Source organism: Ogataea polymorpha, assembly GCF_001664045.1.
Source record: "Ogataea polymorpha strain NCYC 495 leu1.1 chromosome Unknown OGAPOscaffold_2, whole genome shotgun sequence".
NCBI lineage: Eukaryota > Fungi > Ascomycota > Pichiomycetes > Pichiales > Pichiaceae > Ogataea > Ogataea polymorpha.
This window is the reverse complement of record NW_017264699.1, coordinates 1,338,086-1,360,791: the sequence shown is the minus strand read 5'-3', so window position 1 is coordinate 1,360,791 and position 22,706 is coordinate 1,338,086. Positions and strand designations below refer to the sequence as shown.

Here is a 22,706-nt window from a genome sequence, read left to right as displayed (position 1 = left end):
CACGACTTAAAATTTTGCGAAGATAGAAATTTGTTTTAACGAAGCGAAATGGTCCAACGTTACACCGAGGAAGAATTGCTTGCTCTACAGTCTCACGGTGTGCTTCCTACTGGCATTGATCTTACTTCATTTGTCCAGCTGATTGATGACGTTCGGGAAGCCCTGAGAGAAGTCGATGACCAAGGGCTAAGAAGAAAATCGTTCACAGGCTTCAAGAAGAGACAGCCAAAGGAGTTGAAACAGACCGACGAGGAGGGTTGGACCTCATTTGTTACTCCAAAGCCAAAGAAAAATGCCCCTCAAGAAGACAAACAGGAAATCAAGCAGCACACAATGAAAGTCAAGACCAGCAGTTCCAAGATCTCTTCTGGCAAAGCCAGCGTGGATACTCGGGACACTATTGCCATTACTCAGGTGTCCAAGTTCAATGCGTTTGATGCTTTGAACGCTGAGGACGAAGCTATTGAAAGCGATGAGGAGTGATAATATAAGATTAATGTACGTTATGAACCGATTAGAAACAATCGTAATCTTATGCAGTGAGCGGGCCGTTTCCGTTTTGGACCGTTTGAGCGTCTGCATACTCGTTTTCTGAGTCGTCGCTAAGGTCTAAGTCGCTGATGCAATATGCAAGACCGCTTTTCGTTTGTCCGAAGTTGGGAGCCGATGTCTTGGTTATGCTGTATTTGTACAAGCTCTCTCTACTGGACGGGCTAGCACTGTTGCCAGAAATGATTGAGCGCAGGTCTCGTAGATGAGTTGAATTCAAGTTCATTTTGGACGACGTGTTGGAGCGAGCAGTGGAGTACTGGAAGAGCGAACCGTTGCCAGCAGATCCTGCAGCTGACCGGGGCAGAGAGTCGTAAGGAAGAACAATTGACGAGGAAGAATGGTTAAGAATCGAGTCTGTGGCGGTGGTGTTTTGGCTGAGGAGCATTTTGGGAGGCGTTCTGATGACGACAGGCGATTTTTCGGGGCTAGCTTCCTCGTATCCTGCTGCATGGAGCCATGTCTTGAGCTCTGGATTTGCGATAAGCTGGGCAATCAGCTCACGCGACGAGAGGCCCAAACTTGTCTCTTTGACGGCCGTGTCGTCCTGGGTGATGGCTGGGAACTCTTTGTACCACAGTCCCGCCTCAACCAAGGCATGTGTTTTGGAGGCAGCGGTCTGTGACAGCTCTTGCAAATTATACACTCTTGCAATTTCAGCGATTATCAGCCAGTTGAGCGAGAATTTGAAATCCTCAGGGGAAGCGAACCACTCCGAGATAAAGTTGAGGTAGTTGACCACAAAGTTTGTTTTCATTGTGTGTACCAGCTGTATAAGTGTTTTGTAGATCTGAGCGTTTAGATCAATAGTCGAATTGGTTGCAATGGTTCCAATAAGATTCAATAGTAGCAGCAGGGCATTGTCCGTTTTGTTGCTAATGCAGCTTTCATAGTTTGGTCTAGAAAACAGTTTAGAGTCGGCCTCAAACGAGTAGAATTTATCAATCAGCTGGAACCACTTCACTTGAACCCCCACCTTTGCTTCCGGACTAACAAAAGATGGCACATTTTTGAAATCTATTGTGTAAAACAAGAAATTGAATACGCTGATCCGATATGGAGATCTTTTATAATCAATAAGACTGTCTCCATGCACGCTCTGAAAAATTCCTTCGATATTAGAGATAAAGATATCCGAGATCTCCACAAATTCGGACGCCTGAGTGAAACTTTCATTCGTGTTCATGATCTGGTAGTAGATTTTTTGAACCTCTTCCAACATGTCATTGATCTGGTCATTGTAATAGATGTGAGTTCCTAAGCTGCGAACAATCTCAATGTATCCATTGTTGAGCGACGTGGGATGTCTGGAAATCACAGCTTCTCTTTGGAACCTCAAAATATCGCTCAGTATTTCCTTCACCGGCAATCCAACCATGTTGACGTCCTCCGATGAGAGGAGATTCGATATCAAGTATGCAATGGTTTCTCTCTGCGCTGGGTCTTTGCTCGTGTTCAGATCCAAAATGAACATGGACACGATTCTATATCTGAGCTCGATATGGGTTTTTTTAGCACACGCTTCAATGAGTCTGTTGAACCAGCTGACTTCTCTGGGATGTTCAATGATGTATTTAACGAGCGCCTTTGTGGTCAGGTCCACTTGCTTTTTGGCATTTGTGTCAAAAAATGACTTCAAAGCGTTGATTGCAAGCTCTTCTATAGATTTTTTTTTGTCCCGGTTTTCGGGGCCCGTCAAGGTTTTCATCAGCCGCAAAGAATTGTCTCCCTTGTCCGTTTTGTCTAGAATCACGATGATACACTTTTCAATGAGCTTGGCGTTCTCAAAGTTGCTAACATTGGGATCGACGTATTTAGATACAACTGTAGTCGAGTCCAAAGATAATTTGGACCATTCGTAATCACGCGAGTTAGCTCCGAGGCTAATGAAGTTGGAAACGAGACGCAAAAAGTTCCTCAGCAAATCCACGCTGCTCGACAGAATCTGTTTCTGGTTCTGCTGGATTTTGTTGCAGAAATTGCTAAAGATTGATAGTCCTAGTTCGCATGTAGACAGATCTTTAATTCGAACAACTTGGGATAATATGTCAATTATATGACTTGCCATGATCCCCAAGTCGTCGGAACATTTGGTGATGAGTTCCTGTAAAATGAACAAAGTCACCTTAATATGACCAATGCGATTATGAGACACGTCCAATTTGGTCTTCTTGTTGAGAAAGATGGCCACTTTTTCGAGCTTCGTTCTTCTAGTCGAGGCATAGTACAAAAGATAGCTGAGCTCCGCGTTGTTCGGTTTTGTCTCATTAAGCGGCAGCTTCTTGGAAGGATAGCATTGGAGAATGAGCTTCTGATGCTTTGGGCGAAAATTTGGCAATAACGGCATGCTCCATAAACACAAAAGTTTGAATTGAAAAAGCCAGGAAATCCTTTTTTGCTGAACCGCGCCCTGCTGGCAGCGAAATAAATATGTAATAATTAAAATTGTGCTTTAATTTTTCTTTAAATGGCCCCCATATACGTGAAGGGAGGAGTTTGGACCAATGTTGAGGACGCCATTCTCAAAGCTGCGATTTCGAAGTATGGGCTAAATCAATGGGCTCGTGTGAGCTCCTTACTGGAGAAGAAAACAGCCAAACAATGTAAGATGAGATGGCAAGAATGGCTCGATCCAAGAATCAAAAAGCTCGAATGGACCAAAGAGGAAGACCAAAAATTGCTCGAGCTTGTTCGACTCCGCCCAAACCAGTGGAACAGTATTAGCATGCTGATGAATAGAACCGCAAACCAGTGTATCGAAAGATACCAACAGCTGTTGGATGATAATCTGGACGACTCCGACTTACGGCTTACAGGAAACATGCAACAGGCCGCTTTGGGCGCAGATTCCTTAAACTTAAACCCCGAGTCGAAACCTGCGCGTCCTGACTTTGAGGATATGGACGATGACGAGCGTGAAATGCTTAGCGAGGCCCGTGCGAGACTGGCCAACACGCAGGGCAAAAAGGCGAAAAGAAAGGCGCGGGAGAGGATGCTTGCTGAAAGTCGACGTGTTGCAATTGTTCAGAAACGTCGAGAGCTGAAGCAGGCAGGCATCAACTCCAAGTTCCGCACCAAGAAGAAGTTTGCTACGCAAATGGATTACAATAACGATGTTGCATTTGCCAGGGAGCCGGAAGAGGGCAGGTTTGATACCAGCGAGGAGAAATTGCAAAATCTCAGAGCACGACACGAATTTGATGACAAAGCAGAGCGCAACCAAGCTCCAAATCTGGAGCACGACAAACTAGATAAGAAGCGACGGAGACAGGCCAAAGAGGCTCGCACGACATTTCAAGGAGCAGCTCAGAGTTACGACGACGACCTTGAGTTTAAGAAGAGGAAACTGGAGCTCAGTGCACCAGAGGAGGACCAACAAGTTGTGGATATTGACGCGAAGATCAAGGATGCAACCAAGGATCTAAATCGTGCAACGCATGAAAAGTCTATTTTATTTACCAAAGCTGACGAGGAGCAAGAGGAGGAAAGCGATCCATTGGAGCCAAAAGAATCGCTGAGTAGCAAGCTGGCCAAGCTCCCTGCCCCGCTGAATGACTTTGAGATTGTGGACAGCGACAGCGAGCAGGAGGAGCCGGCGCCACAGCCGGAACCCAAAATAGAAACTGTGCCGGTGCGGGATGTTCCTAATGCGGAAACAGCTAATAAAATCTCCGATTTGAAGCTCCCTGCTCCTGATCGCAAAAGCTTGTTGGAATTGGCCAAACAGTCATCCGGGGTGGACAGACTGGTTCTGGAGGAGATGGTCCGTCTTGTGGAAGGCGAGGTGTCTGGAGTGGAAACCCCAGAAATTGTGGAAGCAGCTATAGAAGCTGAATTATCAGCGCTCGATTACAATAAGTACGTTGCAGCGGTGGAAAACAGTTCTGCCACAGACAATGCAGAGCAGCTACTAAAGAACATCAGACAAGTTTCGGAACAGTCAGGTCAGCTGGAGAAAAAGTTTGCGGCCTTAACTAACGGTTATCTCCGCAACCAGGCTGCCCTCTGCAAAGACATAGCCAACAAGTACGGGGTGCTCAGTGACTTGGACAGAGAGTGTGTTGTGTACGAGCAGGTGAAGGGGCTTGAGGAGCGTGCAATCGAATATAGATCCTCAAGCTTGCAAGAATCAATAGACAGAATGACCGTTGCCATTGGCGACGCCCAGCAACGTTTACGTAACAGAGCATAATAGAAACTTTTTTTTTCGTAGAATTGCCGACGTTTCTCGCACGACACAATTAAAATTTCCCGCGAAATATTCTTCCAGAACGGCACTACGAGTGCAGACCCGCTGGGAAATGCCGTTTTTGGACATTAAAACGGTCATCCCATGCTCCCTTAAATACATTAAATATAAATAAGGAGAACATAATTCGCCCAGCCTTTAACTCAAGATGGTTGCGCTGTTATCTCCATATAGTCAGGACTCGTACACGAGTCCTCTTCTCTGCTCAACGCCATCCTTGCAATGTCTTCTGCTCAGCAAGCAGGCCACTAGTTTCCGGTCCCACCGGTCTCCCAGTTCTCTGGACTCGCTCTCTTCCAACACCACCAATAGCACCTCCAGCACTTCCACCAGCAATGACTCGCTGGAAGAGTTTTCCACTGACGAGTGGCAACTGGACTCAGACACAGAGTATGACATGAACAGTTCTATATCACTCAAGTCCAGCTGCGTGCGCAGCGAGTGCCACGAGCACCCTCTGGAGGAGGACGATGGGGGCATTGTGAATCTGAAAATGCCTGCCAGACAGCCCATCCTGCCTCCGCAGCCTTCCAAAACCACCAAACTGCTCAAAGCAATAAAAAGTTTCAGGAGGTTGCCTAGCACCTCGGGGCTCCTCCAGTTTAACGAACGAATGACAGACGACATATTGCCAAAAACCAAAGCTCCAGAGCCAGTGTCGATCCCTTTGCAAACCTTCAGTGTTGAATCGCGCTTGATGAAAACACAAAAATCATATACCCCCGCCTCGCCAATTCGTGCCCGCGAGCCACGGATCAACTCTAATTTCCTTAGGGTCTATGCCCTGGATTACTGCTGCAAGAATGCTGGATATCTGCAGCTCTCCGACTACGAGATCGATCTTTACTACCAAGAGTACTACGAGTCTGGCATGGAATCCTTCGACGAATACCTAGACGAGGCAGGATACGAGCTGAGCCCTGTGCTGCGTCAGCGGCTCAAACTGGGTGTGCTCGCAAAACAAAAGCTGTGGAATGGCGTCATCCTGCCTCCGCGCAACGACCCGATCTGCCATGTACGCGAAAAATACGTCTCGTGCGATAAACGAGCAAACGCCTTAGTGCGCACGTCTGGCAAGTTTGTGCCCTGGCTCAACTTGCAAGACTTCGATTCGAACAACAAAAAATGTGTGCGCCCGAACGGCCACACTGCCAATCTGACTCAGTTCACCGTCAAGGGATGGTGCAACGAGAGATGGCTCGCTAAGACCTCCTAATTTGCATCACGTATTACATAATGCCTTGGAATATATTGCTTATTTTATTCTTTCAACTTTGTCCAGTGTGCCATGTTTAGAGTATTTCGTCGTTGTCATTCGACGCTCGGCTTTGTGTTTGACATCGACGGCGTGCTTCTCAAGGGCCAGAATGCCATCCCTGCGGCAACAGATACCCTCAACACGTTGCAGGCCCAAAAGATACCCTTTATCTTACTCACCAACGGGGGCGGCGTGTTGGAGTCGGCCAGGTGTGAATTTATCTCGCAGAAGCTGAAACTGCGCTCGCCCCTGCTGTCGCGGCAAATTGTGCAGTCCCACACGCCGCTGCGCACTCTCGTCAACAAGCACCGCCGGGTCCTGGTGGTGGGTGGTCCAGCCGACTCGGCCCGAGGGGTCGCCCAGGAATATGGGTTCCGCGAGGTGCTAAGGCCCATCGACCTGATCAGAGCCAATCCGAAAATCTGGCCGTTCCACAAATATACCAAGCAGGAGATCGACGAGTGGTCGTTAGAGCCAGAAATCAGCAAGGTGGATGTCAATGGAGAGAACGAGCCAATCGACTCCATTATGGTCTTTAACGACCCGCGCGACATGGGCTCTGATTTCCAGATCATCATGGACTTGTTGAATTCAGAGGGTGGGCTGTTGGGGACACGGCGGACTTACTCGTCGTCCACGCCGTCGGTGCCTATCATTTTCTCCAACAATGACCTGCTGTGGGCCACCGATTTTAAGCTGCCCCGGTTCGGCCAGGGAGCTTTCAAAATCATGATCCAAGCATTGTACCAGCATACAAATAACGGCCAGCAGTTGCAACAGCTCACTTTGGGAAAACCGTACAAGGTGACATACCAGTATGCTCATCATGTACTGATAGACTACTATGAGAATCTCCAGAACGCGGATTTCGAAAGGCCTCCTTGCCTGCCACAGTTGAACGTCGCACCAGCAAAATCACCTTTCGACAGGGTATTCATGGTTGGAGACAACCCGGAATCAGACATCCTGGGAGGCAACTCGTACAACTGGGACACTATTCTGGTGAGGACGGGCGTTTACAAAGACGGGGATTTTGAGCAAAACCCAAAACTGGCAAAACCAACTTTCGGAACCTTCGATAACGTCCGGGATGGTGTGTTCGCTGCCCTAGAAAAATACGCATGATATCAAATACATTAACTCATCTAATTAAGCGGGCTCGGCCTCTATGATCTAGACCTTGGATGCGACAGTCTGTTCGCTTTGAAGCTTCAAAGCGTTTCTCTCGTAGCTCTTCTCCTTGCAGCTTTGGAGACCTTTGCACTTGTGACTCTCTAGCAATCTGTGCTTGGAGCAGAACTTTCCGTTGCAAAAAGAGCAGTCGCCCACCATCCGCAGCGGCGCAGAGTTGCACGATTCAAAGCTGCACTTGTTGCTCTTCTTGCTGGACTTTCTTCTCACCTTGGTCTTGGGCTGCTCGACAACAGTTGACTCATCATCGGACAGAGCAGATGACGACTCGTCGATGCAAGTCAGATACACAGTGGAATTCGAGTTCTGTGTGATTCCATAGGACTCCAACGACTTGGAAAGCTCCATCTTCTTTCCGGAATACCAGACCTTGACTTTCGATTTGTTAACCCCAGAATCTGGAGGTAGGGCCACCACGGCAGCCACCTTGAGGTCCCCCACAGTGGAATTATCCGGAACGGTGACCTGGAACGCTTGGTCGTTGGACGATTTGACAGTAACCTTCATTTGCTAACACACTAATGGGAAAGAAATTGTTGTATGAACATAGGTTCTAAATATTTTGCCACCCTTTCTTTTTTAAAAACATAGCCACTAATAGTGGCGCATCTGCTGCCGGGATCTGACTCAGAGGGTGTGATAAGAAGAACATAATTTTTTGGCCCTCCGCTTTCCGGTGTACGGGTGCGCTTACCAATTTTCTGGCCCCTCGTTAAAATCAATTTTGGAAAATTTTAATAGCAACTGCGACATGTCTGGATTCCAAAGAACAGAGGAAAAGCAAGAGTCCTTCACTTCTACGCCGACGTTCAAGATCCTACTAAATGCAGGAATCTTCATTGTAAGTATCTTCTTCTCATATTCTCGCTAACTCGCAGGCCGGCGTCGCACTTATACAATCGCCCGTCATGGACATGTTGGTCCCTCAGTTCTAACGGAGGGCCCGGAGCGATTTATCTGTGAATAGTCATGCACAATGCAACAAATAGATGGTCTGAATGGCGTGTATGTTGTGTAACTTTAAAAGGATGTCTAATCTTCTTGCAAGTCCGTAGTCCGAAAGCCACACCGTGCGCTAGCCCGCAGAGCTCAGATAGCACATGAAGCAAAGAGTTTACAAAACTTTGGTCGTCAATACCACCTTTCCAGCGTGTTATAGTACATAGAATCTGTACACGGTGCACTTCGTTGTGCGTCAGCAACGGGCTTTATCTGGAGGAAAAGACAACAAACAAAGCGTGCAAAATACCTGGGAACCAAGCAAAGCAACACAGGACAATGTTAATGAGCAACTGCATGCCCACGCCCCTCTCCAAGAACACAGCAAGCGGAGGAAGCAAGATAGCTGAGATTAGACGCGATTGCTAAATGTCACTTACCCAAAATGATGGCAACGATCTTAGAAGAATCCATTTTCTATCGAAATCGAAATGATATAGTTCTATTCGTTGTTAAAGAGAGAATTAAATTTAAAAACCTGCTAAGAATACCGCAACGTTCTAATAATCCAAAATATTTCCCAAGACGGGAAAAAAACAATCCCTATTGGGCGGAAATGGGGATGTCATAAGATTAAACTTTTCACCACAAATGCGTCTATTTGGGCAGTTTGTCTTCTCCTAATACGCCGATTATGTCGTGTAATGACGTTCGCACATGAGTCTCATGGTATCCTTCCTCGATGAGGTATTTTTGGCCCTCGTCGAGCTTACATAAAACCTCGCAGGAGTATCCGGTCACCAGCAATCCTGGAGGCCGGCTTTCCACAGCCTTCAAAACATCGATCAAATCTCCCAATCTGGTGCGGATCAGACGCTGGTCTGGACACGAGGCTCTTTCCACCACACACACGGGCAGATCTGTGGGCCATTTTCTGTCATATAGCAACGGCAGAATATCGACCATCTTTCCCAGCGACATCAAAAACACCACTGTTCTGTTCGACTGGAAAGCCGGCAAATCGGGCAACTTCCCCTTTTTCCCCGTGCCTGTACAAACCAAAACCTGGTCGGAGACGTCTCTGTGGGTAGTAGGCACGGTGGCAACAACCGGTGCTACCAGCGCCGACGTGAGGCCCGGCATCACAACAGGCTTATAGCCGTGCGAAGCAAAGAAATTGTACTCCTCGCCGCCGCGACCGAAAATGTACGGATCTCCCTGTTTGAGACGGACAATGTGTTTTCCCCGTTGGAGGTTTTCGATCCCGATGTTGAGCAGCTCCTGCTGTGCGTTTTCGGCATTGCCGGGGAATTTTCTGGCGATGAAAATCTCCGTTTTCTTAGGAATAATGTCTATGATCTGCTGCGGCACCAGCTTGTCGGCCAGGATAAGATCTGCATTGTAGATCTCGTGCAAGGCGCCCACCGTCAGCATCGACAGCGATCCCGGTCCCGATCCGACCAGAGAAATGCGGCCCTTTTTAGTATCGTCCTGTCGTTCCACCACAGGCATATTTGCGTAAGCATCGGTCAGATCAGCAATGGATATGTCTGCGAGCTTGCTGAGGGGATAGTACTCAATTATCTGCGAAAGCCATCTAGGTCTTTTGGCATCCTTGACGTCATCCAGAATATCCTCATCCTCGCTGTCAATGAATTGGATCCTGCGCTTCAAATTGCCGATGTTGGTAACGATCCGGTCCAAGTTTTCAGGCAGCTTCTGAACAATCTCTCTTTTTAGCCGGTTCGCCAGCTTGCAGCTCTGGTGCGTGGTTGTCACTCCTAGCTGGAAATCGCCCTTCTTGTATGTAGATAACATTGTGAACGACGAAAGTTCAGACGAGTTGATGGTGTTGATCGGAATTCTCAATTTCTTGCACCGCTCAAAGAGTTGCCGCTTGATTGGGTGGTCGCTCTTCATCGTGACAAAAACCCGGTCGACAACGTTATCGACTTCGCAGCGACCAAACGTCTCCAGATCCCGAACCTCGACCTTCTTCTGCACAACTTCAAGCTCCTGCTGGTTGAAGAGCGCATTGTTCAAAGCCTGCACTGCCAAGTTCTCGTTGACGAGGATCGGCTTGGCCCCAGACGCGATGATGTTGGTGATGCGGCTGATGACCACGCGCGACAGATTTTCTGAGTCGTCGATGATCAGGTGGTGCTCGCCAGAGCATTCGTGAGCACACAGAAACTTCATTTCTTGCAAGGAGAACGTTTAGGGGATTGATTTTTTTTTTTATACAATTTGCACGTGTCACGTGACCATATCAGCGGAGAATAATGAGACGGGGAATGAAATGTGCGTTGATAGGTGCTGGCGGAGGATAATCTGTGGGCATGGAGCAATGGCGAGGATGATAGGATGGCAAAGCCAGCTTTGTAGGTTGTGTCCATAGTGTTGATGTTCATATTGAGAAACTGTGACGCACATCTCTACATCTTCTCCTGATTTATTTATTTATGTCAAATTTTTATTTTTCAAACTATGGCTCCTAAAAGACCGTTGGGCTTTGGAAAAAGCTCCAAGGCGAAGAAGAGCAAGAATGAACCAGAGCCCGAGGAGGCTCCAGTGACCAACGAGCTAACTGTGGAGCTTCCGCAAGAGGTGGATGCTGACGATCCTCTGCGCCAACTCGAAGGATTATGGCTTACGTGGATAAGATCAGATAAAGACAATGAGTTGATCTTGAACGGCATAGTTCACGAATGTGACCGTCTGCTGAGGAACTGTAAACAGAACGGTGGGAACGAGGACATTGAACTGACTCCCTTGTTTTATGCCATTTACGGCAGGTCTCTAGCCGGTCTGGCCCAGTTCAACGTAGAAGAGAGCGAAACTAGCGTTACCGAGTACTTTGATAATGCCATTGAGCGGATCGAGGATGGTATGGACAAATTTCCCGGAGAGGAGGTGCTTTTATTTGCCAAAGCGCAAATCATCATGGATAGAATACCTTTGGAGTATATTTCACAGATGGACATGGAATCAACCAAGACGAAGTTCCCAGATATAGTTGAGATGCTGGACGAGGCCACAAAATTGCTTGAGTTGGGCACGAAGACGGCGGAGTCGAAACAAAATTACAGCATTTTCAATGGTAGCACAGTGCTAGATATATTAGACTCGCTTGACGACTTGCTCGATATTGTGGACAACTTTGGCCGCAGCTACGAAGAAGGCCTGGATAGCGACGCGGAGGAGTCAGACGAGGAGGACATTTTGCCCGAAACTCAGTTACCCTCATCGCATCCGTTGTACGAAATTAGGAACACGGACAAATACGACAATATCTGGCGTGAGGCCATGCAGGAAAGCCTCAGTCTTTTGGACAAGAACGAGAAGCCCGACGCGGCCATTAGACGCAAACTTGTGAAAAAGCTTGGACAGTCCTACTTGATGGAAGCAGAGGAGCCTATATCCATATTTACGACGCTGGAATATGACTCCGACGCCGAGGAGCAGGAAATCAACGGACTTTCGGCAACTGCCGCCAAGGGCGTGGCACAGAAGCTGGTTCGCACGGCTATAGAGTATCTGGAAGGGGCCTGGGATGAGGAGGACCCGCAAACCTGGGTAGATCTTGCGGAAGCAGAGATCTCAATGGGTAACCTCTTCGAAGTTGGTGGAAGCGACCAGGAGGAGTGGTACGCACGTGCAGAAAACAAGCTCGTGCGGGCCAACAATGCCACGCACGGAAAGTACGAGGAGGTGCTGGAAAACCTGAGAGGTAAATAATTCACCAGCTGGAATGTAAGTGAAGCAAAAAACATAAGTAGGGTGCACGACATTTATTGTAGGAATGTAATATGGACTAGCGTTAAGGTTTGGGGCATGAGTGCCATTTTGGCATGCTTAACAGCAAGCGTCGTTTCAGGTTAGTGCCTAACACTGATTAATAGTGAAATTGTGCGGAAACAGCCCAATTAGTCCGGGCAGAACGCGTCGATGTTTATACACTTCTGTATTGGGCAAAAGTAAATATTTTCGCCAATGGAATCAGCTTACCCGATGCAGAAACCGACAAGATTGAATATGGAAACAGACTAAGATGGAACAATAAATGAAACATTGAGGTGCAGATCAAGAAGGTTGCAACAATCGCATTTCAAGGATTATTGAGCAATATAGCTGTAACCCAAGCATGGAAAATTATGGTACCTATTGTCAAGGAAGCAAACCGGAAAACTAAGCCAAAATTATCTTCAAGGCGCTTTCATATTTCTAATACGATACATCGATTTTTACATGCTCTCTGACCTTCCATACCATCTACATTAATCTATCTTGCAAAAGCACTGTCATGAACATGGACATGGAGGTTGACTCTCCCAATTACAACCAGTCGGATACTAGCGCAGAGGCCCAGCTCCAGGACTCTCCGTTGCTAAATGCGTCTGTCAGATCCCGGCCTCTGCGGCCTGCAACCCACCAGCGCACGAACTCGCTCAAGAGACCACTCACGATGTCGCCCAAAGTGGACTCCCCCACTTGCTCTGTGCTGGCGGCTGACTTCTCATCCAATTTCCATGTCAATCCCGGCCATCTCGCCAATCCTAAGAAGATTCTTCTACCAAGCATGATGGGGGAGGAGAACAAGGAGAATGCGAAAAAAGTGCTCTACCGCAAGGGGAAAAGACTGCCGGCGTTCAAGTCCGACTCCCTCGCGTCCTCATTCTACCACCACCGCTCGAACTCGTCTTCGTCGCTAGTCGTTGGCTCCCAGTCGTCCATCTTCCATAACCGTTCAAAGTCTCAGGTGGACACCTCTACACCGATCGCTATACCTCCGCCTACGCAGGTGTCTCCAGAAACACAGTCTATCATCGGAAACAGCAGGCTCAAGAAGAGCTTTTCGCTCATCAACCCCCAATACCATAGCTTCAACCCGACGGAATCGTCCTCGTCGAGCGAATACGAAGAGTCCGATCGCGAGGATGAGTTCGGCCGCAGCGAGATCGGGTCTCCGTTGCAGCAAAAGAACAGGTCGCACAGCAGATCGCGCATAGAGCTCAATTGTGACATCAAAAACAGGCTCCAGCGCGCCACATCGATGATCCAGCCTTCTGGGCCGGCTCCTAAACCCAAACTTTTCAAACTGTCCACGTCCAGTTTCGATGGAGACACGGGCGCTCTTTCTGCCGGGACCAACCAACTGACTAACACAATCCACGAGCTGAACTTTGGCACAGATGGGTTTCCACTCGAAAGCAGGCGTATTGACAATTTGCATCTGGACGAGTCTCTGTTCGATTTTGGTCCAGGAAATTCGGTTCTGTCCAAAAGTCCGGTTTCGACCTTTTTCGTGGACAACTGCGCGCTTCCGCGCATCAATGTTGACCAGTTCCACGAGATCCTGGTGAGTTTCAAAGAAGAAGACAAGCAGACGGGGAAAAACAAGTATCGAGAGTACTTTGACGAGCTCATGGTTGTGGACTGTCGATTTGAGTACGAATTCAAAGGAGGCCACATCGACTGCGCGCTGAACGTGTCGTCGAAAAAAGAGCTGGAGGAGCTCTTGCTGGGCCAATCGGTGATCAAAAAGACCCCGATGGAGCATACAGCCGAATGTCGCAAGCTGCTAATTTTCCACTGTGAGTTTTCTTCGCACAGAGGCCCGCTCATGGCCAACTTGCTCCGAACTTGGGACAGGTACCTGAACAAGGAGTACTATCCGCATCTCTACTATCCGGACATTGTCATCCTGGAAGGCGGCTACAAGAAATTCTTTGAGAAATTCAATGGAGTGCACTGCTATCCGCTAAATTATATTGAGATGCACGATCCTCAGTTCAAAGACGAATGCGAAAATGGACTGTACAAGCTGCGCAAAGACTCGAAGCTCAGCCTCAACCGCAAGTCCTCGTTCCAGGACAGGCCAGGCTCACTGTCGTTGCGCAAGAGCTACACGTCGACGTCCGTGCTGAGCTTTGCCGAGTCGACCAAGAGCAGCACCAGCATCTTCAGTTTTTCCGAGTCCAAGACAGAAATCAGCGAGCTGGGCGGCGACGGGGAGCTCGGTGGTTTTGGCAGCAGCATTGATCTCGACGACTTGTGCGATGAGTCGCCAATTTCGAAAAAAACCACCATGCTGAAAACGTCTCCTGTCTCCAAGCCCAAATACGAGGAATTCAGAAAACCACAGAGCCCGCAGAAACTGTTCAAGCTGCCCAACCTGCCGCATCGCAAGACCCTGCATTTCCGGTCCAAAACAGTGGGCTCGCTCACTTCTACGCCCCCTCATTTCCCCCATTTCTCCGACCTGACGCGACGGTTCGAAAAGCACGTCGACACGCCGATCATCAAGAAATAGACATTGCATAACGGAATGTATCCGACTTATTCTTTGTAGCTGTGGCGGAGCTTGGCCTCCCGGCATTCTCTTCCTCCCAGCGGAATGGGGCCAAACCTGTCCAACGGCCAGATTAAATATGTCGCTTTGCCTATCACGAGCCCCGTGCTCACGGGCCCGTATGTGTTCGAATCTATCGAGTGCACGTTGTCACCCTCGACCCAAATATGGTTCACCGGCACCAGCACGCGCGACCGTGTGTCGGGGTACCGCGGTACCACCAGATCTCCCTGCTTGGCCTTTATTCGCTTTGTGTAGATTTTTTCAGGGTCTATGGGCGACCGTAGAAAAACAACGTCGTCAACCTCCAGATTATTGATGTTTGTGACCCCCCACTTCCACAAGAGCACGTGGTTTCGAGTATTGGGCGATTCTGGTGGGTTGAAGGTGGGCTTCATTGACATTCCCTCGATCTTTCCTATATAAGCGACATGTTCTGTCACCACGTAGACCACGGGAACCCAGGACAGAAAAGTCAGACACATCCTTAGCGAGTACTTTGCAAGCGGCATGTGCTGTTTGAATGCCGACATTGTAGAACCGTTGGTGACACTCCCGGCACCACAAGAACAAAATAAATATTATTTTTCGCTGGAAAAATCCCTAATTAAGATCATTACTAATATGCCAACTGCCGTGGAAAACGAATTTGAGGTAAGTTAACACCCCATCAAAGCGCCAATGCTAACAACAGGCTGTCTATGCCGTCCCGTTGCACTGCGAATCCTGTGTGAAGTCCGTGACCGAGGCCCTGAAGCCCGTTCACGGCATCTCCAAGCTGGACGTGGACTTGGAAGCCCAAAAAATCACCGTCAAGGGCCATGCTGCGCCTTCCAAAATCATTGAAGCAATCCAGAAGACTGGAAAGGACGCCATTATCCGCGGGACCGGCAAGCCAAACTCTGCCGCCGTCGCCATCCTAGAGTCGTTTGATGAAGCCGATAAGCAGGCCCCTGTCAAGGGCCTTGCCCGTATGGTGGCCACCAGCCCAGACGAAATGTATGTTGATCTTACGCTTAGTGGCGTAAAGAAAGGGACGTATTATCCAAGTATTCGAGAGAGCGGTAACATTTTCAAGGGAGCCCTGACAACAGGAAAATCGATATACGACTTCCCGCCTATCGAGGCAAAAACCAGGGACGGTGAGCTTTACAAGTGTCAAGAATTTGTCAAGGTGCCTTTGGGAATCTCGGGACTGATTGGCCGCTCGCTTGTTGTTTCGCATGAGCCAAAGAACGTCTTTTGGGAGAGCCTGTGCGGAGTCATCGCGCGCAGCGCAGGTGCTTGGGAAAATGACAAATATGTGTGCTCCTGCACTGGCAAGACGATCTGGCAGGAACGCGTTGACGCTGTGGGTCGCGGAATCTCGAATTAACGTAGGAATGAATGATTTACTTAGTATAGAAACGCATATTACACTGTCACGCTGTCGTCAATAAGGTCATCCTCCGTTAATTCGTCCATCAGCTCTTTCTCGTTGGCGGCCCTGTTTTTTGGGTTATTGGAGCTTGCTTTTTTCGCCTCGAGCTCGTTCAGCATGTCGTCGTAGTCCGCGCTGTAGTCGTCATCCAGTGGTCTTTTCGCACTGCCTTTTTTTACGACGTCATTATCCTTCACCAGTTTCATTTCTGGAGCCTCAGCAAGATCCAATTCGTAGTCCTTGTCCCGTTCCTGTTCTGGAATACACTGCAAGATCACGAGAGAAAATAGGATGAAAAATATTATGTAGCCGATTAGCTTTCTTTGTGGAGTAGTGAAGTAGTTGCGTGGGAGCATATCGACACCATGACGCTTCGGCGTCATTGAATAAGGGCGCGGAAGATCATATTTTTTGCCGTACCCTTGCATTGCTGAGAAGCTGAGAATATTAGACAGAAAAACGATAGGTTATGGAGCCCTCCATATAAAAGACAAATTACACCTGATAAATTTTCACTCGTATTTTATCCTGCTCTCTACATTTGGACGCTTCATCTATAAGGATACAGATCAACTGTCCAAAGCAACTCTACATGATGAATATTTTTGAAATGGGAATCTCTCTGACCTCGTTAAACAAACAATGGAGATAAAACATATATTTCGTTTCTGACTAGAGCTGCTGGGACAGGTCGATCTAATCCTCCTTTCTCGCCGAGGTCGCAGGACTTGTGTTTCCGCTCTCGTCGGCCTTGTTTTGATATGCCTCGTGAAGCCCCTTTATCTGTTTTTTCAGGTTCTCCACATCAATTTCTTTCTTCTTCAAAACTTGCTTTAGTTCCTCGTATTCCACAGTGGAAACACCTTTTTTTCCCCCTTTGCCAACAGCCGTGGCTTGAATCAGCTTTTCCTTATTTTTGACCATGCTCTTTAGAAGAATGATGTTAAAGTAGATAGCAATGCCTAGGAAAAGAGTACCAGCGGTCAAGTACATGTTGCGTTGAGAGTAGAATTTGCGCACCCGCACCTCGCTCCAGGTAGCACCAGCAATCATTGTAGGCACTGGTGGAACATTCCCGGAGGCTGGCATGCCTGGATGATACTCTTTGGGTATTTTTGGAACGGCGGTTCTGAGAGCATCCATGAACATCATGCCAAGCACTGATGCCCCAAATACCAATCCTACCTTGACATTGGGATTTTGTAGTAACTTATAAGCCAGGTTGACAAAACCGTCTTGGACCTTGTGGGGCAAAGGCATAACCAGAATCGTCATTAACGTCATTTCAGTGACCAATAGGCCAAACACAATCATCATCTGCAATGACATGTTGAATATCTAAGTGGTGAAGGCTGTCAAATATGTGAGATTGAGGCTGAAATGAATTGAAACGACACAAAATCAAAGCCTGATCTAGCAATACAAGAAATAACACTCGCACCTCTACACCAAATTTTATCTAAAGCTTTTTATTTTATCTTCATTCAACTTATTTCAAAAATGAACGCTGAACAAAACAGGTTCGAACAGAGCACTTCTGTCCATTCCTGAGCTTTCAGAAACGGTAAGAAAAGCAAAAAGAATTTTGCGAGACAATGTCTCATTTTTTAGCAAGCTGTTGCAGCGCAGTAATTGTAAATCTCCTGATGCTGAGCTTGTTGTTGGGGTGGAGGCATATGTTGCGACGCATAGAATCCACTTGCAGCGGTAGAACCGCTATAGCAAACACCAGTACTCATCAGTGGAGGCACCATCTGCTGCTGATGATAGCTCAAAGGATAATAGCGTTGAGTAGCAGCCATCAACATTCCAGGCTGTTTATAAGCGGCTCTAGAAGTAGGTTGCGGCTGGAATGAGAAATAGTCACCTGCCGCAGGAATGGGAGCGCTAAACAACGAGTTGTTGTATTGTAATTGATAAGGATTTTCAAACACTTGCTGTTGTTGCACAGGTTGTTGATAATCGTTATAGTAAGGAGAAGAGTTCAAAGGCGTACTCATTGGAGAGAACTGCGAATTTGAAGAGAACAAAGAACTTGACGGAGATTTGTACTCGTAAGGGGTACCAGCATGGTACGAGGATGGGGCGTCCATTACTGATGGTGACATAAATGGATCACTGTAAGGGCTTTGAACTGGCGTAGCCTGGAACTTGTTGCACCAGGTCTTCCAGCATTCCTCGATACAAGAAAATCCATCCTCGTAATGCAATCTCCATTTGATAGAGCTGAGCCAATCTCTCTCTAGTTTGTTGATACATTCCAAAGAGAGACCAGTAGCGTCGGACCATGACTTGTTCCGGAAAGTATTGTCATCATTGAATTTATTGGCCAGAACCAAAGAAATTGTGAGGTTTTCAAACACTTCGGAATCCATGGTGATCGGGTCTTCTCTGCCCTCCATCCTTTCCGACAGATAAAGCAAAGCAAGAACAATTGTAGACTTCGGCAACCTAGTAGCAGACAAAACAGATTTCACATTGTTATGGAACAACGGAGTAGGATTATCAGTTCTTTTCATCAAACCATAACTTAGCCAACAAACAAATTTGACCATTTGATCAAGTTCGTAGTCCAAAACAGACGACACTCCACCGGTTGCATTTGAAACAGACTGATCTTGAACGGGAGGAGGCATCTGATATAGTTGTTGTTGGAAATATTCAGTTGGCGGGGCATAATATCCAGCCATGCTGTAACCTCCGGAATAGGACATAGAATGTTGGTGGCGATACTGTTGCTGCGGCACAGAAGTGTTCATTAAATACTGTTGACCTTGCGGTTGAAATGACGCATGGCGCTGGTGATATTGCGGTAACACTCCCGTGTACGATTGTTGAAGGTAATTTTTTCCCGATGCAAACATTTTTGAAAAGGGACAAGACGATGACTTAATTAAAAGGTCGTCCTGACAAGCGGATAGTCCAAACAAGTATGATTCAAAAGAATCAAGGATAAATTAACTTGAGAGTAACTTAATATCTCAAGAATTTATTCTGAATTTGAGGTTTTCTTGTTTGAGAAATCCTTGTTTTTTGTGATCTGTTCGTTGTTGACGCTGGTAAAACAAAAGGAGCGGCGAACTGATGTTCAAAATTAGACTCCCTTGCGGTCTCCAACTGGTAAAATGATCACTTAAAGGTTTGGGTTTGCTGTAATGAGAACAAGTAAACCTTTTGCCCACAAAATTTTTTTACTGGCTGACTCTTTTCCTTTTATAAGTTAGAAAAACTTTTCCTGTGCAAACCGCATGCAGGCGGTATTAGCAGAAAACCGACTAGGCGCAAAATTTTTTCTGCGATAGCAACAGCCCCCTTAGCAATTCAGATAGTGATGTGTCAGCATCGTGCCGCCCAATTGAGCGCGCAATATGATCGGTAGTGTGTGGCATTCAATTTGCCCATCTACCTTTGTACACGAGATTTGTTCACCGCATAATCCTTGCACCAGATATTTCATTAAATTATCCCTATAAAACACATTAACCACCGAAACCGTACAAGGTTCTACCCTGTCTCTTCAAAGCGTAAACCACGTCCAGAGATGTGACGGTCTTTCTCTTGGCGTGCTCAGTGTAGGTAACAGCATCTCTAATCACGTTTTCAAGGAACGATTTGAGCACAGCTCTCACTTCTTCATAAATCAAAGCGGAGATTCTCTTGACACCACCTCTTCTGGCAAGTCTTCTGATGGCTGGCTTAGTGATACCTTGGATGTTATCTCTTAGAATCTTTCTGTGTCTCTTAGCGCCACCTTTTCCTAGACCTTTTCCTCCTTTTCCTCTGCCGGACATTTTGTAATAATAGATTTGAGTAGTTTGCCACAGAAGGATATGAGTATATTTATATACAGTGAGCAGGATATGAGGAAACCACAAAAGACCGAAAAACTAGCCAATCATATTGTATATCTTAGCTGGTCCCAAATTTCCTCACGCGCTGTGTAAAAAATAAACTCATATTTTGCTGCATGTTGCCATTCGGAGGCTGATCATCTCAGTTTTGGCACAAAAACTATACGCCAGCTCGCTCGCGAAGCGAAAAAAAATTAGGACACTAGTTTACGCACTTGAATGAGTAAACGTGTGTATGCACATCAGCGTAAAAACATGTCCGCCGGCGTGGACGATAATTTCTTATAAATACGTGCGCATCCGCACTCACCACGTTAAGTCAGTTTTTAAACGCATTTAATTTAAAATGGCCAGAACTAAACAAACAGCAAGAAAGTCCACTGGTGGAAAGGCCCCAAGAAAGCAACTTGCTTCCAAGGCTGCAAGAAAGTCCGCCCCAGCTACTGGTGGTGTCAAGAAGCCACACAGATATAAGCCAGGTACTGTTGCCCTGAGAGAAATCAGAAGATTCCAAAAATCTACTGAATTGCTTATCAGAAAATTGCCATTCCAAAGATTGGTCAGAGAAATTGCACAGGACTTCAAGACCGACTTGAGATTCCAGTCTTCTGCTATTGGTGCTCTGCAAGAGTCTGTTGAGGCTTACTTGGTCTCCTTGTTCGAGGACACCAACTTGTGCGCCATTCACGCCAAGAGAGTCACCATTCAAAAGAAAGATATCCAACTTGCAAGAAGACTCAGAGGCGAGAGATCTTAAGTATTTTTGTCTGGGTTATAATGTGCGAGGTTTAGGTGTAACATATCGATTGGGTTTATACTTTTAATGATATCTTCGGGTTGAACGTTATTTATGGTTTTGGTTTCTGTACTTTCACTCCTTGCACCAAATGCCAGGTATGTAAATTCGAAAAACACAACAATATATTTTAGTATATAATGGATCCTTTCAGCGACAGCGGCGAACTGTATCACCTTAGACAGCAATTCTATGCTGCCAAGTACAATGATCTGGCAAATACCAACTTGGAGGAACTGATTTTCTCCAATGAGGAGAATAAATATAGAGCATACCAGCTTCAAATTAGATCGCTATTGGCATTAGGAAAATATGACAGTGCAATATCCGAGATAGCTAAGATTTCAGTCGACGAACCACTAGCATCCGAGTTCGAAGCCTTGCAAGCTTACACTGAATTTTTGAAGAATGGAAAGAATAAATCAGAAGACTTGGAAAGCCTCGTCTCTTCCCATAGCGACAACGAAACGATTAACCTGCTTGGCGGACTTTATTACGTGACCTTAGAAGACTTCGATTCCGCAATTTCTTTATTATCTTCTTCGCAAGGGTTTGAGAATATATCATTGCTTGTTTATGTTCATCTGTTGTTGAACAAGACCAAAGAAGCAGCAAAGATCCTATCTAACTTCAGCCAAATTTCCCAGGACAGCGTTGTATTTACGCTCTCTCAGTCGTGGTACGACCTGATCAACTTCGACGAGTCGTTGAAGTCTGCTTATTATTTCTACGATGAGCTTTCCTCCAACGAGAACACCGCTAGCACCAAAAATCTGATTTGCTTGTTCATCTCCAACATGAAACTCTTACATTTTCCAGAGGCACAGGATGTTTTGAACAAGATTGCTGAGCTGGGGGACGAAGGGGTCAAGGAATGGAAGACAGACCTGCTGATCAATAGAATTGCATTCGAGATTCTTCAAGGTAACGAGTACACGGAATTGCTTGCCGAGTTAAAGAAGACAAACCCTACTTGCGGTTATCTGGAGGATTTGAAGGAGAAAAACCAGGTATTCGACTCAATTGTCGAAAAATATGCTGTTTAATATAAATGTAATCAAAATGCATTGATCATTATCTATTTAAGAGGCATGGCTTTCTCTTTCCAGCTCCTCATCTGGAATTTCCTCAAGAGTGATCTTTCTTGGTTTCCTAAACTTTTCAGAATCCTTCAGTTTTGGAACTTTGATCTCCAGCATACCTAAATGAAATTTAGCACTGATGGCTTCTTCTTTCACGTCAGGAACTGAAGGGAGCTTGATCACTCGTTCAAACGAGCCAAACCGCTGCTCAGAAACTTTCAGTATCTTGGAATTATCCACCGTGGAGTCGTCAGACAAATACTTGTTTTTCACCTCACCTTTTATGACCAGCTCCGAAGACGTAGGGTGGAATTCAATATCGACAAACTCTTTGGACACACCTGGTAAAGCCAAGGCAATAATGTAATTATCAGGGAAGTCATAAACATTGACAGCGGGGGAAAATGGTAGATTCGTCTTCAACTGCGGTGCAGAGATTTGAAGGGGGTCGATCTTTGGTTCGTTATGTTTAGCGTGCATATTGAGCGTAGTCGAGTTCCTTCTTTTTAGTTTTGGTTCCTTTGGAGAAGCTTGTGAAACTTGTTGCTGTTGTTCTGCGGCCGGTAGTGTGGTTATTTTGCCTGTGGCAGCAGCGGCAGCATCTTTGTTGGTAACTTCATCCCTACCCATTTGCGAGTTCTGTTTGACAACAGGAGGGATATCTCTCCTACTAGGTCTGGCAAGTTTTCTTGTGAAATAAGGGCCAATCAAGTCTTCTAGCCTATACTGAACGCTCTCATCGTCATTGGAACTTTCATCTTCAGCCGCATCCGGGTCCTCTTCATATTCCTCGTATGGGTAATACACCGGCACCTGCGGATATCCTCTTCTGAACCCGGATCCAAATACATATTGAGGCTCTCTGTAGTACGTTGACCTAGTGGGTTGTGGCCTGTAGCCCTGCTCGCTGAGAATATCCCGTAGATATTGTTGAATAATCTGGTCCATGCTCATAAATTGTTGATAGCAATAATAAGGAGATAATTCTCAAGCTTATATTATATTTCCTCCCCCATATT

The 22,706-nt window shown here is 46.7% G+C and overlaps 18 protein-coding genes across 18 annotated transcripts; 9 read left to right on the top strand and 9 right to left on the bottom strand.

Annotated features, from left to right (window-relative positions):
• Positions 1-48: 48 nt before the first annotated feature.
• Positions 49-483, top strand: OGAPODRAFT_7331 (uncharacterized protein; the record flags this gene model as incomplete). The annotated part of the gene is made up of 1 exon (XM_018355866.1): positions 49-483. The coding sequence occupies one exon, from the start codon at positions 49-51 to the stop codon at positions 481-483; it is 435 nt and encodes a 144-aa protein (XP_018212661.1).
• On the bottom strand, positions 59-2,896 carry OGAPODRAFT_75690 (uncharacterized protein; the record flags this gene model as incomplete). Its single annotated transcript, XM_018356065.1, has 1 exon — positions 59-2,896. The coding sequence occupies one exon, from the start codon at positions 2,894-2,896 to the stop codon at positions 533-535; it is 2,364 nt and encodes a 787-aa protein (XP_018212660.1). The 3' UTR covers positions 59-532.
• A 120-nt stretch (positions 2,897-3,016) lies between these two features.
• Positions 3,017-4,741, top strand: OGAPODRAFT_93075 (uncharacterized protein; the record flags this gene model as incomplete). Its single annotated transcript, XM_018357268.1, has 1 exon — positions 3,017-4,741. The coding sequence occupies one exon, from the start codon at positions 3,017-3,019 to the stop codon at positions 4,739-4,741; it is 1,725 nt and encodes a 574-aa protein (XP_018212659.1).
• Positions 4,742-4,946: 205 nt separating this feature from the next.
• On the top strand, positions 4,947-6,038 carry OGAPODRAFT_93074 (uncharacterized protein; the record flags this gene model as incomplete). The annotated part of the gene is made up of 1 exon (XM_018357267.1): positions 4,947-6,038. The coding sequence occupies one exon, from the start codon at positions 4,947-4,949 to the stop codon at positions 6,012-6,014; it is 1,068 nt and encodes a 355-aa protein (XP_018212658.1). The 3' UTR covers positions 6,015-6,038.
• Positions 6,039-6,086: 48 nt separating this feature from the next.
• Positions 6,087-7,777, top strand: OGAPODRAFT_98675 (uncharacterized protein; the record flags this gene model as incomplete). The annotated part of the gene is made up of 1 exon (XM_018358039.1): positions 6,087-7,777. One exon carries the CDS (start codon positions 6,087-6,089, stop codon positions 7,179-7,181), a length of 1,095 nt encoding a protein of 364 aa, XP_018212656.1. The 3' UTR covers positions 7,182-7,777.
• OGAPODRAFT_12136 (uncharacterized protein) lies at positions 7,230-7,754 on the bottom strand (the record flags this gene model as incomplete). Its single annotated transcript, XM_018353308.1, has 1 exon — positions 7,230-7,754. The coding sequence occupies one exon, from the start codon at positions 7,752-7,754 to the stop codon at positions 7,230-7,232; it is 525 nt and encodes a 174-aa protein (XP_018212657.1).
• Positions 7,778-8,697: 920 nt separating the features above from the next.
• On the bottom strand, positions 8,698-10,462 carry OGAPODRAFT_15927 (uncharacterized protein). Its single transcript, XM_018354057.1, has one exon. It carries the CDS (start codon positions 10,383-10,385, stop codon positions 8,844-8,846), a length of 1,542 nt encoding a protein of 513 aa, XP_018212655.1. The 5' UTR covers positions 10,386-10,462; the 3' UTR covers positions 8,698-8,843.
• Positions 10,463-10,673: 211 nt separating this feature from the next.
• On the top strand, positions 10,674-11,951 carry OGAPODRAFT_75684 (uncharacterized protein; the record flags this gene model as incomplete). The annotated part of the gene is made up of 1 exon (XM_018356064.1): positions 10,674-11,951. The coding sequence occupies one exon, from the start codon at positions 10,674-10,676 to the stop codon at positions 11,922-11,924; it is 1,251 nt and encodes a 416-aa protein (XP_018212654.1). The 3' UTR covers positions 11,925-11,951.
• A 1,146-nt stretch (positions 11,952-13,097) lies between these two features.
• OGAPODRAFT_15926 (uncharacterized protein) lies at positions 13,098-15,095 on the top strand. Its single transcript, XM_018354056.1, has one exon. It carries the CDS (start codon positions 13,240-13,242, stop codon positions 14,497-14,499), a length of 1,260 nt encoding a protein of 419 aa, XP_018212652.1. The 5' UTR covers positions 13,098-13,239; the 3' UTR covers positions 14,500-15,095.
• Positions 14,526-15,023, bottom strand: OGAPODRAFT_23565 (uncharacterized protein; the record flags this gene model as incomplete). Its single annotated transcript, XM_018355249.1, has 1 exon — positions 14,526-15,023. One exon carries the CDS (start codon positions 15,021-15,023, stop codon positions 14,526-14,528), a length of 498 nt encoding a protein of 165 aa, XP_018212653.1.
• Positions 15,096-15,162: 67 nt separating the features above from the next.
• Positions 15,163-17,341, top strand: OGAPODRAFT_93067 (uncharacterized protein; the record flags this gene model as incomplete). The annotated part of the gene is made up of 2 exons (XM_018357266.1): positions 15,163-15,192; positions 15,233-17,341. The coding sequence occupies 2 exons, from the start codon at positions 15,163-15,165 to the stop codon at positions 15,911-15,913; spliced, it is 711 nt and encodes a 236-aa protein (XP_018212649.1). The 3' UTR covers positions 15,914-17,341.
• Positions 15,231-17,341, bottom strand: OGAPODRAFT_93066 (uncharacterized protein). The gene has a single exon (XM_018357265.1). The coding sequence runs from the start codon at positions 17,285-17,287 to the stop codon at positions 16,655-16,657; it is 633 nt and encodes a 210-aa protein (XP_018212650.1). The 5' UTR covers positions 17,288-17,341; the 3' UTR covers positions 15,231-16,654.
• OGAPODRAFT_12131 (uncharacterized protein) lies at positions 15,952-16,386 on the bottom strand (the record flags this gene model as incomplete). The annotated part of the gene is made up of 1 exon (XM_018353307.1): positions 15,952-16,386. One exon carries the CDS (start codon positions 16,384-16,386, stop codon positions 15,952-15,954), a length of 435 nt encoding a protein of 144 aa, XP_018212651.1.
• Positions 17,342-17,431: 90 nt separating the features above from the next.
• OGAPODRAFT_15925 (uncharacterized protein) lies at positions 17,432-19,129 on the bottom strand. The gene has a single exon (XM_018354055.1). The coding sequence runs from the start codon at positions 18,820-18,822 to the stop codon at positions 17,566-17,568; it is 1,257 nt and encodes a 418-aa protein (XP_018212648.1). The 5' UTR covers positions 18,823-19,129; the 3' UTR covers positions 17,432-17,565.
• Positions 19,130-19,386: 257 nt separating this feature from the next.
• OGAPODRAFT_15924 (uncharacterized protein) lies at positions 19,387-19,821 on the bottom strand. Its single transcript, XM_018354054.1, has one exon. It carries the CDS (start codon positions 19,747-19,749, stop codon positions 19,438-19,440), a length of 312 nt encoding a protein of 103 aa, XP_018212647.1. The 5' UTR covers positions 19,750-19,821; the 3' UTR covers positions 19,387-19,437.
• Positions 19,822-20,155: 334 nt separating this feature from the next.
• Positions 20,156-20,634, top strand: OGAPODRAFT_75677 (uncharacterized protein; the record flags this gene model as incomplete). Its single annotated transcript, XM_018356063.1, has 1 exon — positions 20,156-20,634. One exon carries the CDS (start codon positions 20,156-20,158, stop codon positions 20,564-20,566), a length of 411 nt encoding a protein of 136 aa, XP_018212646.1. The 3' UTR covers positions 20,567-20,634.
• A 111-nt stretch (positions 20,635-20,745) lies between these two features.
• On the top strand, positions 20,746-22,630 carry OGAPODRAFT_93061 (uncharacterized protein; the record flags this gene model as incomplete). The annotated part of the gene is made up of 1 exon (XM_018357264.1): positions 20,746-22,630. The coding sequence occupies one exon, from the start codon at positions 20,746-20,748 to the stop codon at positions 21,649-21,651; it is 906 nt and encodes a 301-aa protein (XP_018212645.1). The 3' UTR covers positions 21,652-22,630.
• On the bottom strand, positions 20,767-22,641 carry OGAPODRAFT_93060 (uncharacterized protein; the record flags this gene model as incomplete). Its single annotated transcript, XM_018357263.1, has 1 exon — positions 20,767-22,641. The coding sequence occupies one exon, from the start codon at positions 22,639-22,641 to the stop codon at positions 21,688-21,690; it is 954 nt and encodes a 317-aa protein (XP_018212644.1). The 3' UTR covers positions 20,767-21,687.
• Positions 22,642-22,706: the final 65 nt, after the last annotated feature.

What these genes read in the sequence shown, in the direction of transcription:
- OGAPODRAFT_15927 (XM_018354057.1), bottom strand. Translation starts at nt 10,385, where the DNA reads ATGAAGTTTCTGTGTGCTCACGAATGCTCTGGCGAGCACCACCTGATC.
- OGAPODRAFT_15924 (XM_018354054.1), bottom strand. Translation starts at nt 19,749, where the DNA reads ATGTCCGGCAGAGGAAAAGGAGGAAAAGGTCTAGGAAAAGGTGGCGCT.
- OGAPODRAFT_15925 (XM_018354055.1), bottom strand. Translation starts at nt 18,822, where the DNA reads ATGTTTGCATCGGGAAAAAATTACCTTCAACAATCGTACACGGGAGTG.
- OGAPODRAFT_93066 (XM_018357265.1), bottom strand. Translation starts at nt 17,287, where the DNA reads ATGTCATTGCAGATGATGATTGTGTTTGGCCTATTGGTCACTGAAATG.
- OGAPODRAFT_15926 (XM_018354056.1), top strand. Translation starts at nt 13,240, where the DNA reads ATGATCCAGCCTTCTGGGCCGGCTCCTAAACCCAAACTTTTCAAACTG.